General features: G+C 50.6%; 7 protein-coding genes across 7 annotated transcripts; 3 read left to right on the forward strand and 4 right to left on the reverse strand.

Annotated features, from left to right (window-relative positions):
• Positions 1 to 9: 9 nt before the first annotated feature.
• On the forward strand, positions 10 to 1414 carry BDR25DRAFT_331481 (uncharacterized protein). The gene is made up of 3 exons (XM_033692638.1): positions 10 to 229; positions 317 to 478; positions 537 to 1414. Exons 1-3 carry the CDS (start codon positions 175 to 177, stop codon positions 1214 to 1216), a joined length of 897 nt encoding a protein of 298 aa, XP_033552518.1. The 5' UTR covers positions 10 to 174; the 3' UTR covers positions 1217 to 1414.
• Positions 1340 to 3881, reverse strand: BDR25DRAFT_349963 (alpha/beta-hydrolase; the record flags this gene model as incomplete). The annotated part of the gene is made up of 6 exons (XM_033694617.1): positions 1340 to 1370; positions 1460 to 2246; positions 2286 to 3443; positions 3496 to 3628; positions 3661 to 3722; positions 3809 to 3881. The coding sequence occupies 6 exons, from the start codon at positions 3879 to 3881 to the stop codon at positions 1340 to 1342; spliced, it is 2244 nt and encodes a 747-aa protein (XP_033552519.1).
• A 1407-nt stretch (positions 3882 to 5288) lies between these two features.
• Positions 5289 to 8638, forward strand: BDR25DRAFT_87733 (uncharacterized protein). The gene is made up of 2 exons (XM_033699183.1): positions 5289 to 7370; positions 7422 to 8638. The coding sequence occupies exons 1-2, from the start codon at positions 5532 to 5534 to the stop codon at positions 8538 to 8540; spliced, it is 2958 nt and encodes a 985-aa protein (XP_033552520.1). The 5' UTR covers positions 5289 to 5531; the 3' UTR covers positions 8541 to 8638.
• A 14-nt stretch (positions 8639 to 8652) lies between these two features.
• Positions 8653 to 9866, reverse strand: BDR25DRAFT_349965 (uncharacterized protein; the record flags this gene model as incomplete). The annotated part of the gene is made up of 9 exons (XM_033694618.1): positions 8653 to 8810; positions 8845 to 8887; positions 8919 to 9149; positions 9250 to 9332; positions 9383 to 9429; positions 9478 to 9499; positions 9544 to 9631; positions 9664 to 9758; positions 9839 to 9866. The coding sequence occupies 9 exons, from the start codon at positions 9864 to 9866 to the stop codon at positions 8653 to 8655; spliced, it is 795 nt and encodes a 264-aa protein (XP_033552521.1).
• Positions 9867 to 13162: 3296 nt separating this feature from the next.
• Positions 13163 to 14657, reverse strand: BDR25DRAFT_379174 (uncharacterized protein; the record flags this gene model as incomplete). The annotated part of the gene is made up of 6 exons (XM_033697594.1): positions 13163 to 13247; positions 13307 to 13998; positions 14098 to 14184; positions 14249 to 14392; positions 14474 to 14616; positions 14648 to 14657. The coding sequence occupies 6 exons, from the start codon at positions 14655 to 14657 to the stop codon at positions 13163 to 13165; spliced, it is 1161 nt and encodes a 386-aa protein (XP_033552522.1).
• Positions 14658 to 15764: 1107 nt separating this feature from the next.
• Positions 15765 to 17829, reverse strand: BDR25DRAFT_87759 (uncharacterized protein). The gene is made up of 3 exons (XM_033699185.1): positions 17459 to 17829; positions 17109 to 17405; positions 15765 to 17057 (listed from the first exon to the last, which is right to left on the reverse strand). The coding sequence occupies exons 1-3, from the start codon at positions 17484 to 17486 to the stop codon at positions 15898 to 15900; spliced, it is 1485 nt and encodes a 494-aa protein (XP_033552523.1). The 5' UTR covers positions 17487 to 17829; the 3' UTR covers positions 15765 to 15897.
• Positions 17830 to 19386: 1557 nt separating this feature from the next.
• On the forward strand, positions 19387 to 21697 carry BDR25DRAFT_278281 (WD40 repeat-like protein). Its single transcript, XM_033687674.1, has 11 exons — positions 19387 to 19444; positions 19504 to 19525; positions 19584 to 19663; positions 19713 to 19787; positions 19854 to 19973; positions 20027 to 20047; positions 20109 to 20270; positions 20320 to 20379; positions 20449 to 20555; positions 20628 to 21427; positions 21490 to 21697. The coding sequence occupies exons 1-11, from the start codon at positions 19391 to 19393 to the stop codon at positions 21492 to 21494; spliced, it is 1506 nt and encodes a 501-aa protein (XP_033552524.1). The 5' UTR covers positions 19387 to 19390; the 3' UTR covers positions 21495 to 21697.
• The last annotated feature ends 304 nt before the right edge of the window (positions 21698 to 22001 follow it).

A 22001-nucleotide genomic window follows, 5' to 3' on the forward strand; every position in this document is an offset into this window, starting at 1 on the left:
TCGCACAATCGCGCCTAAGGTACGGAGCCACTCCTCCCACTTCTGATATCGATGTCCCTGCCTCACATGAAGCCGAGCCGCAGCTGAGGCCTTCTGCCTTTGGTCAACCTCTCATTCGCAAATATTCGCCATCTTCCTGGCTGAAATACTTCCACAACAGCGTCAGCTCCCATCATGGATGGACAGCTCATCAGCATCCTGGGAGAGCCCGTGACAGACCCTGAAGAAGGTACTGCTTTTTGTCTTCGGCATCGTCTATGCCCCAGCCGAGACACCTAACGTCTTTTGCATCACTGGTCGCTCATTCAATCCATAGAAGCCTTCCTTCTGTTCTCGCAAGATATTCCGTCTCAGTCTCTAGGCTTCATTGACTCCAAGGCACCTGCTCTCAATATCACCGTTGCCGGGCATGATCTTACCATCCATCAGTCACGAGGACTTCTTCACTCAGACAGAAAGCAGGGAACGACGGGTGCAGGTTTGCACTGCCTCAGCCCTCGACTTGGCTTTCTTGGATTCGCTAATATATGCTCCAGTCGTCTGGAAAGTCACTCCCTTGTTTGCCGAGTGGGTAGCTTCACAGAACTTTGTTTTTGAAGCTGGTTACCTAGCAGCGGATTCTATTGCTCTTGAGCTTGGCGCCGGTGTCGCGGGGATTGTAGCCTTGGCCCTTGCCCCTAAGATCAAGAGGTATATTGCCACAGACCAAGGCTATGTGCTCCGCCTTCTCAAACAGAATATTTCTGAGAACTCTGCCACAAATTCTAGAAACGGTAATAAAATAGAGCGCTCCAGACACAAGCGACCTCATGCAGCGAACAACCTACCATCCTCCAATATAGAAACTCTCGAACTGGACTGGGAATCAGACCTTAGGTTAGCGCTGTATTCTGTCCTCGGGCGAGAAGACTCGATTTCTGACGGTGGCCCGAACGGGGTGGACTTGCTCATTGCTTGCGATTGTATTTACAACGACACGCTAATCGAGCCATTGAACGAGGCCTGTGCGCAGATTTGCCATCTGCGTTCTAGCAATCCAGAGGCGAGACCAACACTATGCCTCATCGCCCAACAGCTTAGGTCCTACGAAGTCTTTGAATCCTGGCTAAAGAGTTTCCATCAGAAATTTCATGTCTGGAGAGTCCCTGACCAGCTACTTATAGCGCCCCTAAGAGAGCACTCAGGTTTTGTCATTCACATCGGCCTCCTGCGATGAGTTTTACTACTTGGGACCTTCTCTACCTGTACAGCATGTGGTAGCGGCTAGCATCCTATGTCCGACTTCCTAACAATGCCCTTCCTTAATATCCCACAACCCTTGTATATTACAACGCCAATATCATTGTACGACATCTTCTTCTAGGGATTCACTACAATATGAATGCATTTCCTCCATTCCCTTTTATGTATGTACAGGCAATTCTCTGTCGATATTTATAAGTCTAGTTATTCCCGCTACTCATAGTACTCATAGTACTTTAGCGGATACCCTAGGACAGCACACTGTTCTAGCTCTCTAAACCCCTCTTCTCTTACATTCTTATCCAAAATCCTCACCATTGGCTTCTCTGCTTTTACAGGCTCCCACGAGCCAGATTCGCTTACGGCGGTCGATGTATTAGTGAACCCCCTCGCAGCAAGGAAATCCAAGCTCGGGTTAGGATTATGGTTCCTTGCGAACGCCGTCCAAGTGTCGACAACATATTGTGAGAAAGGAATGTCGCTGTCATCCCGGGGTGGTCGCCCTTGGCGCACAAGCGTTCCAAACACATAATACAACTCCCCACTATGGCATTTGAAGTATTCTTGGGCCGTATCACCATAGGGGCGAGCAGCTGTAATCGGAGCTTCGCAGGTGGGAGGATTAGGACTCCACTCGCTGATTTGATATCCCCGGTGAAATTCATAAGAGTACACTGGGGCAAAGACGTAGTTCTTTACCGCAGCGACAGCTGTTGATTGAGCTAGGCAACGGAAGGCCGCGTCGGTTGTGACTCGAGATGTTAGGTTGAAGATATTATATCTTGTATTATTGCCTTCGGGGACGGCGAATGCATTGGATCCAAGAATGGCCGTGGCATTGAAGCCCTGCTCCGAAAGTGCCTGAGAAGGGGATGAACTTGTTGAGAAGCTCGAAAAGGGATCACCATCGTCTCGCATAACACCAATCATCACGGGGATGTTCTGGAAGGACGCGGATCTATTCAAGAGCAATTCATTACTCGTCAGGTATGTGCCATCAACGACTGGGTAACTAATGAGATGTCAGCACTCTAGAAATCTACGTCTCCGCTTAATGACTAACCGTGCGACGTTTGCCGAAGTTACCAACTTCACGGGATCTTGAGCTCGGAGGCAAGCAAGCTGTACACTCCTATCCGTCTTATTCATCCATTGGCAATCAACCTCGTCTAAGAGCGCCTTCGTCTGTTGCGTGGACTCTTCGATGGTCATGTATCGAGAGAACGTCGAAGCGTACCCTGAGCCGCCTGGATTGCTCATCATAATCGCTCCTGAAAATTTACCTTTGGCCATCGGAGATGCAAGCAGAGCCCTGACCGATGCGGCACCCGCTGACTGGCCAAAGACTGTAATCCTATCACCATCACCACCGAAGTCTGCGATGTGCCCGCGCACCCAGTCAAGCGCGGCTATTTGATCGCTCAGCCCGTAATTTCCCTTGATAGTGGTGTTGCTTAAGGCAAGGAAACCTAGCGTAGACAGACGGTAGTTGATAGTGACGACCACAACATCGCCTCTCGAAGCCAGGCTCCCACCATCAAACGTTGGGTCGGAGCCCGTTCCTGTTGTAAAACCGCCACCATGGATCCAGAGCATGACTGGCTTCTTGTTTGATCCAGAACCGCCATTGGGGAGATATGGGGTCCAGATATTGAGAAAGAGACAATCTTCGGAGCATTTTGGCTCTGTACATGTGGGATAGGGGCACATCGGCGCGTAAGATAGCCCTGACACCTGGGTCGGCTCGCTTTGCGGTTGATATTTAGAGTATCCGAATCTAGCAGGTCGAGGGGTGTAGCGAATACCTAGGAACCGGAAGGAAAACTTGTCTCGGAACCCTGTGATCGTTTGGATTCCGGTGTTGATCGATGTCTGCCATTTTGGGCCAGCATCAGCATCTGCCGGCGAGCTCAAGGGAGCCGACTGCGAACACAGGGCCGGCAGTTGGGTTCCACACGAGATGGTCTGGATCTCTCCCTCCGGAGTTATCGCTCGACATCCAGAACTTCCTCCAATCCAGTGCACCGACCGCTCGTTGGTAGTCTTGTCGTAGTCCAAATATCGTAAAAACCCGAGATCTTTTGTACTATTTCCTAGCGCCCACAACGTCTCTCCAATGGCGGCACAGTTTGACCGAGCTTTGTCTTGCGATTGAGGCGTACTCAGGACTATTACGGCGGCTTGTCTCGAACTCGCATTTCCTAGTTTGCCGGTTGAGGATACGTTTCATCTATACACGAGTCTACTACGAACCATACAAGTCATTATGTGTGAGGATGGTCAGATCAGAGCCAATTGACTGTGGACTGGGCACTGCAGCCCTCACAGTCTTAGAGAGTCCAAAAAACAGTGCCGCAACAGCAAGACCAATGAATGAAGCCATTGCCTAGGTCCAAGGAGGGTGAAGTCAAGGTCGACGAAACAAGAGACATGATGGACGCGCAAATAGAAAAGAACACGCATCAATATATTCTTCTGGACTAGATGGTTCGAGCAAGGGTGTCATTCGCTAGCTATATTGAGGCTCTGTAGAGATAAATGAGTAGAGAAGGCTAGAGTGCTAGACGCGGAGAATCTTGGATCTTGGGACTTGGGATCGCCGCCAGCTCGACTAGCTCGACCAGTTGTAGATGGGTCATTGCGCACTGGATCTGCTCGGAGACTGTTATATGTTTCTTGTCGCTAGTGCGCGGAGTCCATGGTATTTGCTACGGGGTTGGGTTGTGATCAGAGGACACGTCGCGCGCACAGCACAGGACGTAGCGTCCGTAACTACTTATTTACCCAGATCGCGCCGCATTTCCAAGAAGGCATCGCAGCGTTGACGACAAGACGGCGTTGACAGATATATTGCAACAATCACGCGGCGATGCGAGTGTTGGGAAGAGGGTGGCTTTCGTGGTGGAGCTGCGGCACAGGCACAGGTCGACGTGCCGATGCGGTGTTTCAACAGGCGGCGGCGGGCCAGCGAAACCGCCCCGGAGGGCCGTGACCGCCAGATGTGGGAGTTGGGGAAAGAGCAGAGGAGAACAGAGCAGGAGGCCGCCGAACCACTCCTTCCCCCTGCAACGTGGCCGAAGCAGCCGCGATGGCGTTGTCGAGAGCAGTTCGCGACGCGTCTGCTCCGGTGTTGTTTCTGAGTGTTCCTGTCTGCGCGCGGGCTGTTAATAGGACGGGGATCTCTCCAACAACAGCCGCCCGTCACTGGTGAGCACACTGAGGTCATGGACACGCGCCAACATCTTACCACGCTAGCCGATTGATGCGGGCCCAGCAGCGCACGGCCAGGTCGATGCAGCAAATCATGTTTTTAGCCGTTTGGTCAGCTTCAAGGTTCGACGCTGCTCGACCGTCTCATCACGCTTCAGCCCCTCTCCCTTTTGCTATTCCGGCGCCCATCTTTTTTATCCCTCCCTCGACTCCGTCCCTCGTCCTCGCTGCCCGCTCCGTCCCCAAGCCCTCGACTCGAGCAATAATAAACAGCCCACTATCACTGCTGCACTGCAGTTGCACAGCCCACGGCGAAGCTGTCCACCATGGCTGACGGCGCCTTTCTTGATCCGAGCCCTCCCCCTCCACCGCTAATCCGCTGCGTCGGTAGTGGTTCTCTCACAGTGCCCGAAGGTCGCTTTGTACATATGCTTGGCACACCTGGCCCTAGCGTGGCCACACTAGGCCGTCTCTGTTCGCCTTCGTCTTCTTTCTTGCGCTTCTCCTCGTTCACCACCCACACAACCCGCAGCTTCTCACCACCCACCACCGCGACACGGCCTCGAGCCCTGCCAGCCCGCCATATATACTGACCTAGACACGCCGCATTGTCCACCAGTCTTCTCGTCGGCCGCGCGCGCCCTCTCTCTGTCCAACGGCCCAGTGAACGACGCCTCCCAGAGCCGCCTCTTGGGCCATTCCTGCCCTTCTCACCACAACAGCAGCGCGCTGCATGGACTCGGCTCGTCTCGACCCCTTAACCCATTTTCCATGAAAACCTCTCGCTCCGCGTCATCTGTTGAAGCCCTGCTGCCCTTATCGACCCCTCCCTCTCTCGCTGTCCTTGCTGCAACCCGCTACGACAGCCTCTTCTCCTTGGCCACACACCCTCCACACCACCCTCATCCGCATCAGAGTGCAAGTAACTCGTTAATATAGGTCGCTGGACCCGTCTTGTGTAGGCGTCGCCTGCTCTGCTTTCGTCGTTCGCGCATCTGGCGTCATGCGATCCAAAGCACGAAGAGCTTGAGCCAACCCACTACTCGAACTCTACTTCATCTCATTGCGACGGGCGTATTATGACAGACATCTCGTCGGTCAAGGCGCATGCTGATCCTCAGCCGGCTTCCGTCGCCTTCTACGGTGGTCCTCCACCTCCCGCCTTCGCCAACGGCTCTCCTGCTCTCGACGGCACCATCGACGAAGAAGAGTCGTCGACCATTAAGTGCATCTGTGGCTTCTCCGAAGACGATGGTAATACAGTCCTGTGCGAGAAATGCGATACCTGGCAACACATCGTCTGCTACTACGAGTCCACGCACCACGTTCCAGACGTTCACGAATGCAGTGACTGTTACCCGAGGCCCATCGACTCGAAAGGTGCTGCCGAGAAACAGAGACAACGACGGGAGCTACACAACACTGGTGAACGGAAGGGCAAGCCGAAGACAACTACGAAGAGCCACAAGAAGAGGGTGAAGGATCCTCTGGGCTCGGTCCAACCCAACGGTTGGGCCGTTCATTCGAACAATGAACTTCATTACAGCTCTGAACGGAAAAGCGGAAGCCCCCGAGATCAGCCTCCACCATACAAGCGACCGAAGACCAGCCATCGGACCTCTGGATCCGTCAGTACAATCAGCCAGCCTCCCGCGTTGGCTCCAGGATCTCGCAAGCGTGCCAGCTCAACCATGTACAACGGACAAAGCCCAGCTAAATCTCCCTCTAGTCCTGACGGCCCTTCAGCTGACGACTACTCACCGGAGTTTTTAAACCTCTATCGCCAGCCGGAGCCTCCGCCTACCGATTCCAATTCTTTCACCGACATCCGTGTTGCTAATGATATATCGTCTTGGCTCAAAGATCGTAACGCTCTTTCTGAGTCCACAGGGGGAATGGAACCGGCCCAAGTTTTCCAGCGAATCGACAAGACAATAGAAGAATTCGAATCTCTGGCGCCAACTATAGTTAAACAGACAGACGAGGACAACAACATAACTGTAAATGGGCTCCACCCCCAATGGCAATACCTTGTTGTCGAGAACTTTGTACCGAATGGTGGGTACATTGGCGAACTGAAAGGTCGAATTGGAAGAAGAGAAGATTACTTCTCAGACCCCTCGAATCGATGGGATCTCCTACGGCATCCTGAACCATTCGTTTTCTTCCCTCCCCACCTCCCTATATACATCGACACTCGGCGCGAAGGAACAATTCTACGTTATACAAGGAGAAGCTGCAGTCCTAACATGACAATGAAGATTTTGACACAGGGTGCAGAGAGCGGTTTTCATTTCTGCTTCATTGCACAGGATGATATCCAGCCAGGCGATGAGCTTACTGTAGGCTGGGAAATCGACTCTGAGATCCGACAGCGGCTCAACAACGCCGTCACTAACGGTGATATTCGGAAGGAAGGCTTCAAGAAGATTGAGCCCTGGGTGGCAGGCGTTCTTGCCAACTTCGGTATATGCGCTTGCAACCCAGAGCTAAAGGGTCGCGAATGCCTCCTCGACCGTGCTCGACGCCCTAACAGCTTCTATGCAGAGCCCTTACAGCCTCTGAAGTCGACCAAAGCAAAGAGAACGAAGAAATCGCAGATATCTCCACTCAGCACAGGACATGCGACCAACAGCCGCGCCGGCAGCGAAGCCTACAATCGCGACTGTTTGGAGGATGAGAACATGGATAGTCGTTCGACATCTGGCTCGCATAGTAAGCCAGGTAGTCGCGATATTACGCCTATGACTCATTTCTCAGTAGATGGAGACCTAAGGATGTCGGATCGTGAAAGGCGAAAAATACAACAACAGGAGAGATTATTCGAGCAGCTGGAGTACGATGAGCAACATAAAGGCAGAAGGCTAAAGAGGAATAGCGGCGGCTCCACGCTTAATACCCCCGGCTTCTCATCCTCAGTAAGACACTCTTCAAGACCTTCGCTTTTTGAAACTGACTCAGTTGATCAGAAACAGCTCGGCCACTCAGAACACTCCCCGTCTGCCCGGAACCCTCGCGAGCACAGCCACGGGGTGGCACGCAAAACGTCTGGAAATTCGACTAAGATGAATGGCTTTAAGACTCCGAAGTCGAAACCTGTTTATGTCGACACCTGGACGCAAACGGAAGACACGGATAGCACGGACGCACCTACGCCTGTACCGCCTCTGATGCATACTAGGGTGGGACCAAGGTCGCTCGGCTCACTTAGGTGGGGTGTCCTTCAACGAGCTCAAGAAACCAGGCTGCAACGGGAGCGAATTCGATCTGCGTCTGTGAAGTCTGAAGCCAAATCACCCGCTCTCAGGGATGTTTCTCCAAGCCAACCTTCACCTATAGCACCACCGGATTCGCTTGACGACTCTTCTGCAATGGACGTTTCCGCGGACCAGACAGCCGAACAATTAGTAAAGGATCCACCTCCGGCTCCAGCGGATGATGTAGAGATGAAGGACGCCGATGAAGCCACCGCTCTCAGGCCGACATCCCCCAAGGCCGAAGAAATGCCCGACGCCCCGAATCCTGAGCCTTCACTGGGAACCTCCCATCCTCCCATCCAGCCTCCTGCACCACCGTGGGATGCTGCAGCTCCTACCGCACTATCCGCCCAGCTTCCAGCAGTGACAACGACGATATCATCACCTCAAAAACCCGTCGATCTCCATTTACAACTTCCCCAAACGACTGACCTAGCCCATCCACCTTGCAATAATTCTGCGGTTACCCCCGGATCCGTCTCAAGTATCACCGGCGCTGTAGTCGCCCAATCCCCAATCAGCGTCGGCCCACACCCATCACCTTTCTCGCCTTCGGTCACAAACGCGGTGAATCCAGGTCCCGCACGCAAGAAACTCAGTCTCAGTGACTATACAAGTAGGAGAGCAAAGTTGGCGCAGACACAAACACACCCCACTGTTGGAAACAGTACCAGTCCGAATCCTGCTCTCCCACCCACACAGTCAACAAGCTCACCTACACTGTCTAATTCGAGCCTGCCGAATCAAACGAGCCCTCCTGCAAAACTGGCCGAGCCTAGTCCACTACTCGTAGTGACCGAAGAACCAAAGCCAATGCAGCCGATAAATTGAGAGGATCTTCTTTCTCTGCTCCTTCGGACATTCCTCTTTGTTCACGAAACGGGTGCTTTAAGCGCTGGCCGCGGCGACGCGACCTTTTAGATGATGGCCTTTTCCCTGTACATTATATAATTCTATGATGTCCTTCGTTCGATTCTCCTTTCCTCTTCTTGAACTTCTCCTTCTTTTTCGATGGCTTGATGGTTAATGGCTTTATGTCAGTCTTCGTTTCCGAAACTGAAGCGTTTTGGTTGGCGCTATGAAGGAGACATGTTTGGGTCCCTGGATCCGGGTGGGGACCTAGGGTTAGGAGGACTTTTGCCTCGATTTTCAAAGAGCCCCCAGGAAGAAAATCCCGTCTACATCTGTAGGGGTTCCTCTGTCCAAAACATGGTGGCTGGCGGCGTTTGTGAATGGGTATATGAACGGGTGGATAACGAGACAGGCGTTTTGAGCCTCGGAAGACCGTCGGGCTATGGTATTAGTAGCGCGGCGACAAGATTCCCATGTGTTAGTGCTGGTTTGACCTGGGTGTCGCTGCTTTTGGGGTTGCAGGGCTGTTTGTCGTATCTTCCCTGAAGGATGCATGAGTGCATGCATTATGAATGGAGAAAATACGGCCTAGGATAGCGGTGTGTGGTTGAGAATCGAAATGTTAAGGCTCCCAATTTACTTTAACTTATGGTTAGCGACTTTTGGGTGCAGAATTTAAGTGCAGTACGAGCCGATGCAGTGGTCGGCGGATGGGTTCTTCCGTTTCCGGAAGTGTAGACGTCAACAGCACGGATTTAGGCTTGCTGACCACTGTCCTCGTTTTCTTCCATTCGTATCTATAAAAATTAGAAGGAGTTGACCACGTTCTGCCGCTTCTGTTTTCCTGACTGCTCCATATACATCGTCACTATGAACGGTTCGATCCAAATTACCCTAGTGGCTTGCACAAGCCGACTTCTGACCTACAGCATGAAAGGCTGGCGCAAAAAGCATTGGTGCCTAGTCTCTACATAGCTTTAACTGAATATGTGGCAGTGCGAAAACCAGACCAGATCTATCAAAAGAAGTTCTTGGAAGCCTTGGTTCTGGCCTGGTAGAACGACAGACATCTGATCGTTGGTTTGTGCCGTGCGATGAGCACCATGACCATTTCTTCTCTAAACCATTCGATCTTGGCTTTTCGTTTTTCGGTATTCTGCATACAATACAAGAATACTTTCTTGCCGACTTCTATATCTCATAGTAACATATCCCGGTGTTTGGTTCCGTTCAATTTGCCAGAGTACCTTGCATTCTTAGACTAGACAAGCACAAACGAACTTGATACGATACAGCCATCATCATGTCGGGTAAGAATGATTCCAAGAATCAGAGCAGGTAGGAATAGATATTAGTTGGGTAATATACCTGAGCAGGGAAGGAATGGGGTGAGTGATCCACCGAGAAGTAGACTTCATTCAAGTGCAGCGGGCAACTATTGAGGCGGAAACCCTAGAGAGTGAGTGTGCCTGAAGACATGGAAGAATGACAAATCTGGGTTGCTGACTTATAGTTAGGGTCTGGATCTCTTTCGTGGGCAACAGCCACATGTCCATAATTCGTAAACCAGCTAAGTACGAAGGAATGACGTTAAACTCCTTCCTTTGAGACCTACTGGTTTTCTGGTACGGGTTACCTTGAACCGGGAAGTGGAGGTTTCTTCAGAAAATCGTGTCTGTGTATTACCACGTGGTGTGTCTCTTCTCTGTTATTATACTTCCAGTCGACATTCATAAAAACTACGACTGTATGTAGTGTGAATGTAATAACCGCACACTAGATATCTAGAAACTTATTAATTCAGCCGGGACCATGAGGTCGCCGCGCCAAAGCCTAACACAAAGGCCGCTTGCCAGCCACTTTAGATTCTTAATGCGACACCCGCCTAAAGGTGGGAGGTGAGCTAGCCTATTAGACAACATGCCTCAAACAGGCCACTAGCATCGAGGGGTTCTTTCGTCATGGAAGGAATCACTGAAGGGACCAATACCAGTTCACTAACTACCTTCACATTCTCAAGGAAGAACATGTTTGCACATGCTTATATTGTTAAACAGATGACAAGATTTACTAACTACGTCATGGTAACCTGCGGCATCGTGTACTGTGGAATCACCCTTTATATAGGCGCTGTCTTCGGGGTTATGGGTTATGAGTTTCCTAATCTACGCTCGCCTTCACAGTGGCTGTGATTGCCCGCGGGAGAATATTTGGGACTGTACTCTTTAGATTCTTTTGGTGAGAAGGACTTTTAGCGTGAGGAAACATTGGAAAGAAGAGTGCTTCGAGACAAGGGAAATCATCGCAGGCTAAGTTCGTAGAAGTGTGAGAATATAACTACACATAGGGCAGTTAGCCTTCCTAGACTCAATAGGGTTCGAGTGGAGACAGCGCTGAAGAATAAATTCTTCGAACCTTTTCCACAAGTAGTAGGGGAATTACGGATTGCTCCTTCTCTTTTGTTACTCCCTGATTTCTAAGGCTGTCTTGGCATCCATAATCTTGCTGCTAGTTTCTCGTTTTGTACTTCCGAATTGTAGTTGGTAGCAAATTAGATCCTAGATATCGGCTAAATTTACAACATCTTGGAGTCCTGCTATCACACATCTCTATAAGATTGAAAGAAGAGCCTCCCTAACTACGTGCCTATGTGCTAAGTGTCAACCCCTTCATTCTAAATACAAACACGCGAGACGCAGTTCTAACCGCTAAATTTCGTCTTCTCCACTACCAATCTCATCAGCACTAGCACCAGCGCGAGATCATGGCAAGCTTCCTCACAGTCCGCCCTGGGGTCTACTGCATCGAAGACCAGCCGCTGATCTCAAGATGCCGAAGCAGATGTGTGTCCCTCCCGACGAGATCAAAAAGTATACTTGTAAGAAGCGCATAGCCTAAAGACGAGTTATGCGAAATTTAAAGCTACATGATATCAATTTTGCGCATCATGAGAAGGCAAGAGAGATGGGTGGTCCTTTGGGACGAGCTTTCAAGTGCGAAAAGATATGTGCATGTGGGCGTGCTGGTCTGGAGAGAGGGGAGGATACCAGCATGACGCAAAACCCACGCACAGTGCACGAAAATCTTTGAAAAGCTGCTCGAACTGGAGAAGAAACCACGAGCAGAATACTAGAGAATGCTTCCAGCACATCTCAAACAAGTCACGCAAGACTAGCAGAAGCGACAAGTCAAGCACGAGAAAGAGGACGCTAGAATCCCATCGCTCTATTAAGAAAGCAGAAGCAAGAGCACCTTAAGAACCAGAGAAAAGAACTCAAATTTGCATAACTAGGTTCACATTCAGGGAGGTTGCATTCGATGTCGACTTGTTCTTTCAGAAGTATTTCTTGCTAAACACGGTAGAAGATGGACGAGTTCGTTTCTTAGATTGGATTCCCGATTACGGTAAGAAGCCTGGTGTTATTATTCTCTTAGGTGAGCCTTCCGATCGAACACGTGCAAGCTTGTTGCGACAAGCCAATCATATCAGTCTGCCGAGTCTTTGTCTGCGAAAATATATGAAGGGCTCTCTGATCCTAGGCTGGGATCGAGGAGCTGTGTACTATCATGGGATTCCGAATTGCACAGAAGACGATGTCCAAGATTTCGTTGTTGCCAGCGAGTTCCAGAATAAAATAGCGATGGCAAAGGACTGGATCTCGTGTGGAAGCATTGCAAGACTATTCCCAAGGTGTTTGATATTCGAAACGCAATTGAAAGTTACGTCGTCCCCTGCAAGGAGATACTAGAAGGCTGGGCGGCAATGACGAACTTGGATATAACGATGGGCTTTCCCCCGACTCCGATAACGGCTACGGCATGATTTTGGAATTGAATTTCAGGATCTATGAAAGCATAATGCTGCTTGCAGAGACGTTGGGTCTGAAAACAGTTTGTGCCTTGCCCACTGAAAAGGAGCGAGAGTGACCTATCATAACCCTGAAGAGCATTTCACCCACAATCAAACATTAGAAGAACACTCGGCGGTTCTACAAACGCCCTACGCCTGCAGCGTCTTTAGATACACATCCGAAAAGGCAAAGACGTTACCCAACAACATAGGATCCCAGTTTCAATGCCAAGGGCGGACTCTATACGGTAGTGCTGGAACCACCTCCAACTCCGCACGTAATCCAGAGAACCGCCACCTCCACTTCTCCTAGCGACGATAGATGGGCGAATACGAAATCGAAGTCGGATTCAGCGGATCAAATGAAGGTCTCATCGGCTTTGACTCCAAATTTCAAGGCACTACGAACTGCGGAGTTGTAGGTCAAAAACATCAGTTTCGAAGGGTTCAAGATTAACGAAGAGCAGGCAAGGTAAAGACACAGCGGGGGATCGCTGCGAATGGCAGTATGAAGCTAAAGTGACAGGTAGATGGGGGAAATGGCTTGGAGAACGGATCCCCACAGAATCAAAGGGGTATTTATGGGTTTGCAATCTCGTTTTGGGTGGGTGGTGAAAAACGTGATGTGCGGCTGCATTCGCGGCTGGCTAGCATAAATTATCAAGACCCCAAGTTCAAGACTTCATCAACATGTTGTTATAAGTATCAAAAGAAAAGAAAGCCTAGGAGAAAAACTCGGTATGCTAACGAGTTACAACTTCTGCGGCATCTCCACCCCATCAATTTCCACTGGTTCTCCGTCATTCGTGGATGCTGGCACTCCAGTTGGGAGGGGTCTGTATCTACATCAGTAAGGGTCACTTTCTTAGGTATCGGGGGAATGTGGTTAACTTACCCATTGCGCGCAGCAGCCCACTGCCTCCCATACGGACCTAAAGGAACTTCCTTTGCCCAATTCACTCTCGCTCCACCCCTCCCCATTCGCTTATCCTGCTCTACTGTCTGCAACCCCTCGTCTTCATACAACCTTGTAAAATGGCCCGTAGGACTGACATCAAACACGCCCCCAACACTCCTATGACTCACAGACCTCTCCAAACTATTTCCTGCATTCCTTGAAGAATTCAGTCTTAGAATACCATCCTCATCTCGCTCCCCGGCGCCATGTCCATCTTGGACGCCCGGAGAAACAGCAAAATATGCTGGCGGCAATGCCGAGAGTGGGTGCTTGCCGTATTGGTGTTGGAACATCAAACTCGGGCTTAGAGGACTGCGGGGTCTTCTCGTGCTACTCTCGCGTCTCATCTCCTCTTTTAATGTCCGGCTTCGTCCTATGAAGAAGAAGAGGAGAGCGCCTAGGAGAATCACGCTAACAGCCGCAACGGTGATTCCAGCGATAGCGCCGGTTGACAGCGCGGATTTCTTGGGTAGTGCAGGAAGCGAGGTGCCGGTTGAGGAGTGAACAGTTGGGAGGGACAAAGAAGATGAGGTGGGTGAGGCTTCACTAGGGAACTGGTCGCCGGGGTTGAGCATGAAGGCCGAATTCTGGGCCAAGTCGCGTTGGTGAGATAAGGAGGTCGAGGAGTTCTGTGTTAAAATATCAGTACTTGATTTGAAGGAGCAAGGGCCGTATGATGCCCTATAGGGTAGCTTAGACTAAGAGATTACAGGATTTATAACGCCAACCATCCCAAATTGAATACAGGCGTTCGGCGCACTGCAGTAGAAGAATATCGGACTCGAGTCGTTGATCTGGATCCGCCATTTTGGAGGCTAGAATCCATTAGCAATCCACATCTATCGTCTCGTCTCAACCCATCAATGTCAGGGAACTTACATCCGTCAACACCGAATCCACCGGATGAAACCCTGAAAAGAATCCCACTTTAGCTTTCCCAACCATTTCAAATGGTATACACGGGTATTCATATTCCGCGCGCACGACAGAATGATTTTGAGGGTAAAAGTCAAACTCGACGATCTGGTATTCGCCCACTTATCAGCAAAGTATTTAAGGGCTAGAAGGAAACTTGGAAAACAAAAATACAGTAGGGCAACTTACAGATCCAATTTCCGCTTGCGTAACATCCGGTCTGAACTTATGATCTCCATTCCCTACAGATATGGTATACGTCTTGGCCGGGGTCGAAGAAGTGCGGCTTGGACTTCCTAACTGCGAGGGTGAGGGCGAAATCGAAGAATTTGCTGCAAAAGAAACAGCAATCAGATAACAAACACCCAGCCATAGTGGGTATATCCTGAAAATGGCACACATCTTGCGGTGCTCTCCTTTCGTTAAACTTCTAGTCGTTTGGCGCCAGGAAAAGGATCAAACTAGGTTATATCTGAGACTTCGTAAAGGTAGTGTTAAGTCTGATGGCGGAAACCTCATGTTCCGGGTACACAAAGTATTCAGGTCCCATCTTGCAGACCACCCCTTTCAATATAAGCTGCAATTGGCCACCACTGCGTCTGGCGCAAAGCTGCATATGGCATTGGTTGAGAACACAGCCCCTCCCCAAAAGTCACGAATAAAGACGTTTCAGAAGTTGAAAGAATGTAGTCGCTTTTAGAGTAACTAGAAAGTGAAGAAGAATAAGGACGAGAACAAAGGGTGAACCTTGGCTGTCGGGCTTTCGCGTCTACTCAAGAAAGAAAATTGTGTAGAAACGAATATGCGGATTTTAACGTGGAGAATATACATACGTAATTTACAGGCGAAAGACGTTTGAATAACATTAGTTTGGGGTTTTGAAGATACCCAACAATTCAGCCCACAGCCCCGTACATTCTCAGAATAGGAACAACGACATACCCTTGTTAGATCCACAACCAATCGCAATCCGCCCACACTATTGTCCAAGGCTGTAACGTTGGCATCACGCATGGTCCTCGTGTTCGCATGCATCACTCGAAGGTATTTCTGGAATGATCCTTTCTCATTCTGATACTGTGACGTTCATCCAATAACGTTAAAGAGGGTGATTTTACTCTCGTGGTGTCATTACATCATTCGATATCGTGCGAGGGTAGTAGGGGGCATTTGAGATGTATCGTAGTGCAGCCAGCAACACGGGGTGAATGTTCAGCCGAAGATAGAGATGGGATCTCACAACAATTGGAAAACCTAAAAAATTACAACCCCCCAGGCTTTTATTTCGCTCTATGGAGGAAACTGGAAATCTCAGTAAAGAAAGCCATTCATTCCAGCGTACCCTGATTACCGTGACCATCTGAAAGCATTAATGCCATCACCGTGATCGTTCGGAAGGATTCCTAAATTTCTACGTCTTTCCGCAGTCTCGGACTACATTGATCTCTCTCGTCACCGAATATCCCTGAAACTCGCCCAGGTGGTAACCGATATTAGAAAATAAATGTTCCCGTCATAATTAGCATTCGGGTTGCGATGTTAGAATCCTTAAACCGTTTGAGGTGGAGACACACGTGGTGCAGACATGTTGCCACGGTAGCGCTTTCCGCTATTCAGCTTAGACCTGGGTCACCGAATGGGTCATTGCTGGAAGAACTGCATGTTCTCGACGCGTAACCAGAAGGAGCGGCGGAGAGTTTCGGTTGGGATTCGGGAGCCCAGATTGGGAAGCCTTCTGGTGGTTGGGACTCCCCAATTGGTTTTCCACGAGAATATTCTGCAAGGCTTCCATTAATTCCAGTGAGAGCCCATGCGAAAACCGCAACATCTCTGATGCTCCTCATGAATTCATTCTGGAACGCTGAAGTAGGGCCGACTTGCGCCATAGCTGGATGTTGAGCTCCAAGCGGAAACGGCGGCGGTCGTGGGAGAGGAGGCAGAAACATGGGTTCCGGAGCCCAAGGGGCTGCAAATATACCGTTATGATATGGAGTTTGTACAGTTGGCATGGCGGTTGGCACCATCGGGCGAGCGCGGCGTAGACATACAACAAGCCCATCAGAAGTACAAGACACAACAGCTTCAAGCTCGATTCGCTCATCGCGGGCTTCAGAATGAGGTGAGGCGGCTGGTAAAGAGGAAGTAGGTGAACGAGGCCCAGAATCCTGCCCCAAAATGCCAGTATGTGTTTCAGACAGATGAGTACTGTCTCTAGAGCTTGTGCGAGGGTTCGAGTGTGCTCCCTCACTATTGAAATCCATGCTGTTGGACGGATTTAGTCGACTATGACTAGAAGAGTCGCCATTAGACGTGAACCGCTCTCTAAGATCCACGCCACCTTCCGATTCGTCCTCTGATGAGGTAATATCAGTCATCATCTCGTCCTCGCTCTCAGACGCGTCAGCATCAAGCGGATCATCCTGGCGAGGATCGCGGAAGAAGAAACGCATATAAGCGATGGAGTCGTTACCCTTTGCAGTCTCCAAGCAACGGACAGCATCCTCAAGACAGTTCTCTTGAATGCAGTAGTAGAAGCTGCGTCCTTTCATGGTTTCACCAGATATACCGATGATTTGCTCAATGCCGCTTGTTGCATACATGACGGTTAACGTGCGAGTGAATCGATTAAGGAAAAGTGCAGCACGAGGTTCATGCGTCTGCTCTTCAGGCCCGAGACTGAATTTGCTGGACAAATGTGATAGCATGTGATAACGGGGGTCCTTAGGCGATGAGGCAAACAACCGACGCACCAGTGGAGCTTCAACCGCTCGCTCTGATTGGCTGTGTCAGACGTGCAGAGAGGGATGGGGCACGGGTAACATACTCTGGCTGCTCATGCCACGACGATAGATCGAGGTACAGCACACCATAACGTCGTACACAATAGAAAAGCAGCACTCGCATCCTACCCAATCGCCCTGGCGGTTACGAATGCGGCAGTAGGAAAGGACCGCAGCCTTGTCGAGTCTAACGCCTCGACTATGGAGCTGTTTTGCAAGGGGAATCTCTTCAGGGTGGAAGAACTCCCAGCAAGATCTATTGACTACTTCGTCAGGCGTGTGACCGAGGATGTCAACAATCGAGTCGGAGGAGTAGAGAATGTGGGCATCCTCCGTGAGATCTGTCACACTAAGCATTGATTTGTGTTGAGCAAGGCAAGAACGGATAACTTACCGTGTATGGTAATGAAGGTGGTGTCCATTGTTGTAGACTCCTATACTGGATGGTTGAGGGAGCTCTTCGAAGTCCGCTATGGTCCGCAATGTCGAATCTAATAATTCGCTCTGGGCCAGCGGTGAAGGGGTGAAGGGGTGAAGAGGAAACTCGAGGGTGTTCGACGCAGCTACAAATAGGCAGGAGTAGTGTTCTACAAGTAGGCGCAGGATGCACGAGTCGACTACACCGAAATGAGGTTGCGGAATACAGGGTAACACTTAGGGAAGCGACCACGGGCAACAGAGAGTTTGAGCTTTCGTCCACGCGATGCCGTCGATGCTTAATGATATGTGAAGAAGGTTAAGAAAAGGAGGACGCAACTGCGCTAGAGCGAGGCTGAGAGGATACGACCCGTGGGATCGAGGATGGATAAGGAAGTATATATGATGATCTGGAGGGGGTATAACCTACTCAGAACGGCTAGCTCAAGGTTAGCTCTCAGTTGACCTTGTCCTGGCTGTAGCGCCTCAACCGTGAGGGAGCAATCAGGAAAGCGTACACCGATGTGGAGTCAAGGGTTGAAGCCGTTGACAGGGCTCGCGGAAGCAGAGGAAGAGGAGGCGAAGAAGAAAGCTGCAGACGGGACGAGCGCCACCACGGATGTGAACAGGTTCAGGCCCTGGGCTGCAGCGAATGACGACAACCAATCGATAGCTGTGCCTGCGAGGGACAGCTCCTGCGCTCGGAGTGGGGACCGTGGGGAAGAAGAAGAGAAGCGTAGGGGTGAAAGTTTAAGATGTGCTGTGAAAGACTAGCTGCTGTGGACGATTGACGCCTGCCTCAGGTGGTGATCTTGGAAGGCGCGAGTACAACCTGAAAGCAGAGGGGGATGCAGTTGCGACCGGGCCAGTGTCAGGACATGGCTGTGTGCGCTCCGGCTGCAGTTCGTGGCATTACTAGAGGACAGAAACGGGGTCTTGTAGGGCAGAGGAGACGAGGAGGGAGAAATGACTGATGTGTGCCACGACGGCCTCAGACCTGCGTAAGAAGAGCTGTCGAGGAAGGTGTCAGTTTTGTCGTCCATTGGGGACAAGCCCAGGCCTAGGGCCACACGTGCGCAAAAGTCCTCGAGGATCTGAACCTTCTGCAGGGCGCTGCGCCGCTGTCTGCCGTCGATAATTGCCTTGGCTAGTGACTAGAAGTGACTAGAAAGTCCCTGTGATGTCTCTTCAGAACGGTTTCACGGAGGATATCAAAGGATTGGAGCCCTGGTCTGAGCGATCTGTCGTTGCAGACCCGCGGGCCAACCACGTAGGCGTAGGCATCGCTTCCAGGCTCGTCATTCTTTCCCACCATGATTTGCCCCGTGCTCAAAGCGGAAACTTCCAAGGTTTGGACCGGAAAACCACATTGCGCACTTCGGAGGGCGTTCCGAATGAATCGGTCCACCGCAGCAGGCACTGCGAGGAGGAGACAGACTTCAAGCCGTTATCTTCGCTATTCTCGCCCCTCTCAACCTCCATCCTTTCTGGTCTCACAGCTTCCCGGGACCCTCTCTAATCGACGATCGTGACTGGTCTTGGTGCTCTCCTCGCCAAGAACAACCACTCCCCTCCACCCCTCCAACCTTACGACTCAATTGGACACAGCATCGCGTGAAGACACGTTTGCTCGAGCTTGAGCAAGGGACATCCTGATAGACCTCATATTTGGCGTTGCCGCTGCGCCCAAGCTGTATTCTTTTTTCTGATGAACCAATTCTTCACGTATTCACAACAGCGGTCTGATCTTCCCACTAACACCCACTGCATTCCGGAAGCCCTCGCTCATTGGTACGCGTTCCGCGCAGTGCGCCAACACCCCGCCAATCCGCTTCACCTCAGCTCCTTCACCCTGCATTAATTGCGACTCCTTAGGCCGCCGTACCGAGGACATCCGGCCGACCTCAACATGCAGCAAACCCACAGCGAGCTGCCGTCGCTTCGAGCAACCATCAGGCTTGGGGTACGTTTCTCAAAAGTGGCTGCAGCAACCTATGCCCCTCACTAACTGTTTCCCTATAGGGCAAAGACTCGAATACTCCTAGTAGGTGACCTTTTGAACCCCTCGACTCTGCTGTGCGCGGCTGATGGGTGGCTTCCAGCTCCCTGGTTTGATGTCAAGTTTTACCCGTACACACCACCAGGTGCGGACCCGGTCTTTGCCGTGACAGGAGGCTGCAATGTTCGTGATACCTTTTTGTCCTGCTCTAGGCTAGTCGCTGATTGGCCAGACCGTAATCTGTCGATGTGTCTTGCAGAAGGAGAACTCCATCGAGATCATCCGGTGGTTCAAAGACGATGACGAGGTTTGTTTGCCGCCTTTGCAGATGACGAATGGCACTGGCTAACTACTTCTGTGTGGCTGCTTCCAGGACGTCGCACTTAACAGCATTGAGTGGTCACGTGCAGCAAATGGAGACCCACTCGTCTGCGTAACGGGAGTAAACCCCCTTATCAAGGTTCTGAATGTTAAGACAGGCGGACTGGTAACGGTGCAGTCAACCTCGCTGCCAATACTATCGGGTCTTAGTTGACAGTGGTGCAGACGCTTGCAGGGCATGGCGATGTAAGTCCCGGAGCAGCACTGCCACGTCTTGTGTTCGGCAGGTTTACTGATGGACTCAAAGAGCGTCAATGACCTTGCGACGTCTCCCGCAGACCCTAACATCATAGCATCAGCTTCCAAGGACAAAGCTATTCGAATATGGAGTCTAGATCCCGACCATAGGAAACAACCAACCGCAGCCATCTGCTTCGGCGAAGGCCACAAAGAAAATGTGTTGGCTTTGGTGTGTCCCTTCAACTTCTAGACATGCCTAGCTCCTAATTTCTCTTTAGGGATTTCACCGGAAAGGCCAGTACCTCCTCTCAGGTGGGATGGACACGACGTTGAATCTGGTACGCTGGTAATCCAAATCTCTTATAAATTTATACTATTTAGGATTGCAATTAGACTGACGAACACAGTGGATGATTCCCAAATTTCAGAAAGAAGATTTGGGAACCGACAATCCCTTGCTGATTCACTACCCTTATTTCTCTAGCACTGAATTACACGTTGATTATGTTGATTGGTAAGAACCTTTCCGCGCACATCCTCGGCCATTTGTAGCACTCAGGCTTGGGGCAAGCTAACCAGCTCGAAGTGTGAAATTCCACAACGATCTCATCCTCTCCCGCGCCTCCAAAGAAAACAAAATACTCCTCTGGCGCATCGACCACTTCGACTCGAACAAACCGCCTCCAACCTCCGCCCCTATGCCTCCCCACCAAGTCAAGTTCATCGACAAGTTCGATAAATCTAATAGGAGCAACACGTTGGAACACGTTGCGTATTCCCACGCAACTAGCACGCGGTCTGCCTGGGGCGGCCGGTTCCAACGCCTGTTGCAATTTGATGAACCTTTTTCCGAGTTCTTCTATATTCGGTTTAATTTATTCAGCGAGTTAGGTAAACACCCAGTGCTTGCGGCGGGCAACGACAGGAGTCGAGTGTTTTTCTGGGACTTGCAGAGACTGGAAGAAGCTAGTGCGACAGGAGAGGACTCTAAACAGCCAGAGAAGAAGACAAAAAAAGATACAGTACTGAGTCGAGTTCGTGAAGGCAGTACCTATTCAAATGCGTCTTCCGGGGCTGTATCCATCAGCTCTGCGCCCACTTCGACCACTATTTCTGCAGAGTCGACATCTACGAAATCTGCGGTGAAGTCGAAGCAGGTGAAGGAGAGGGAAAAGGAAAAGGAGAAGGAGAAGGGCGACCGCACGACTGGAATCGGTGATCCGTTCCGTTCAATACAAGCCCATAAGACCGTTATGGTACCTAAGATTTCGTTCATGGTGCGCCAAGTAAGCTGGTCGCGAGCAGGCGACTGGTGTGTTGCTTGCGGAGATTATGGGATGATCTGCCTCTTCTCAAGATGGGAAACTGGAATCCCGGATCCAGAGGGTAAGACATTATCATTGTTCTCAAAGTAGCGTGTAGCGTGCTACGCTAATAGAGCATTCTAGGCTGAGGTACAATTATTTTTGGATGTTTCTAAAATGGGAAGGATGCCGAAGAAGTAGCACGTCTTCGCCGCTGCCGCCCAAGGAAAGGGGAAGTGCCATCATAAATCTTTTAGTCGGATTGGCTCAGTTGACAAAAAATACCTTTGCTGTTAAATAGGCTCTGACAGCTAGCTGCTTATAGTATGAGCACTTAAGTAGCAAGAGTAAGAGTGGTGTACAGTGTGCACAGCGTACAAGGTAGGTAAGGTGAGGGCAACATGTTTCTAGTTCTATTGCTCTTGTCTTTCCTCTGTACAGAGGAAAAGGGGGATATCTAGATGTTCGCGCACAGAGGTTCGCGCACAAGCATCATGTGACATAGATACGTGATCCTGCTCGTGCGCGATCGCTCGTATCCAGGCCGCGACGCTGCTGCTGTGTACAGACACTGGCAACTTTTCTTTTTGTCTAAAGAGTTGCCTTCTGTACGCGTTACCTCCCTTCTGTCTGTGTAGGTCTATCTAATTACATTC

This window comes from Lindgomyces ingoldianus (genome assembly GCF_010093535.1).
Source record: "Lindgomyces ingoldianus strain ATCC 200398 unplaced genomic scaffold BDR25scaffold_4, whole genome shotgun sequence".
NCBI lineage: Eukaryota > Fungi > Ascomycota > Dothideomycetes > Pleosporales > Lindgomycetaceae > Lindgomyces > Lindgomyces ingoldianus.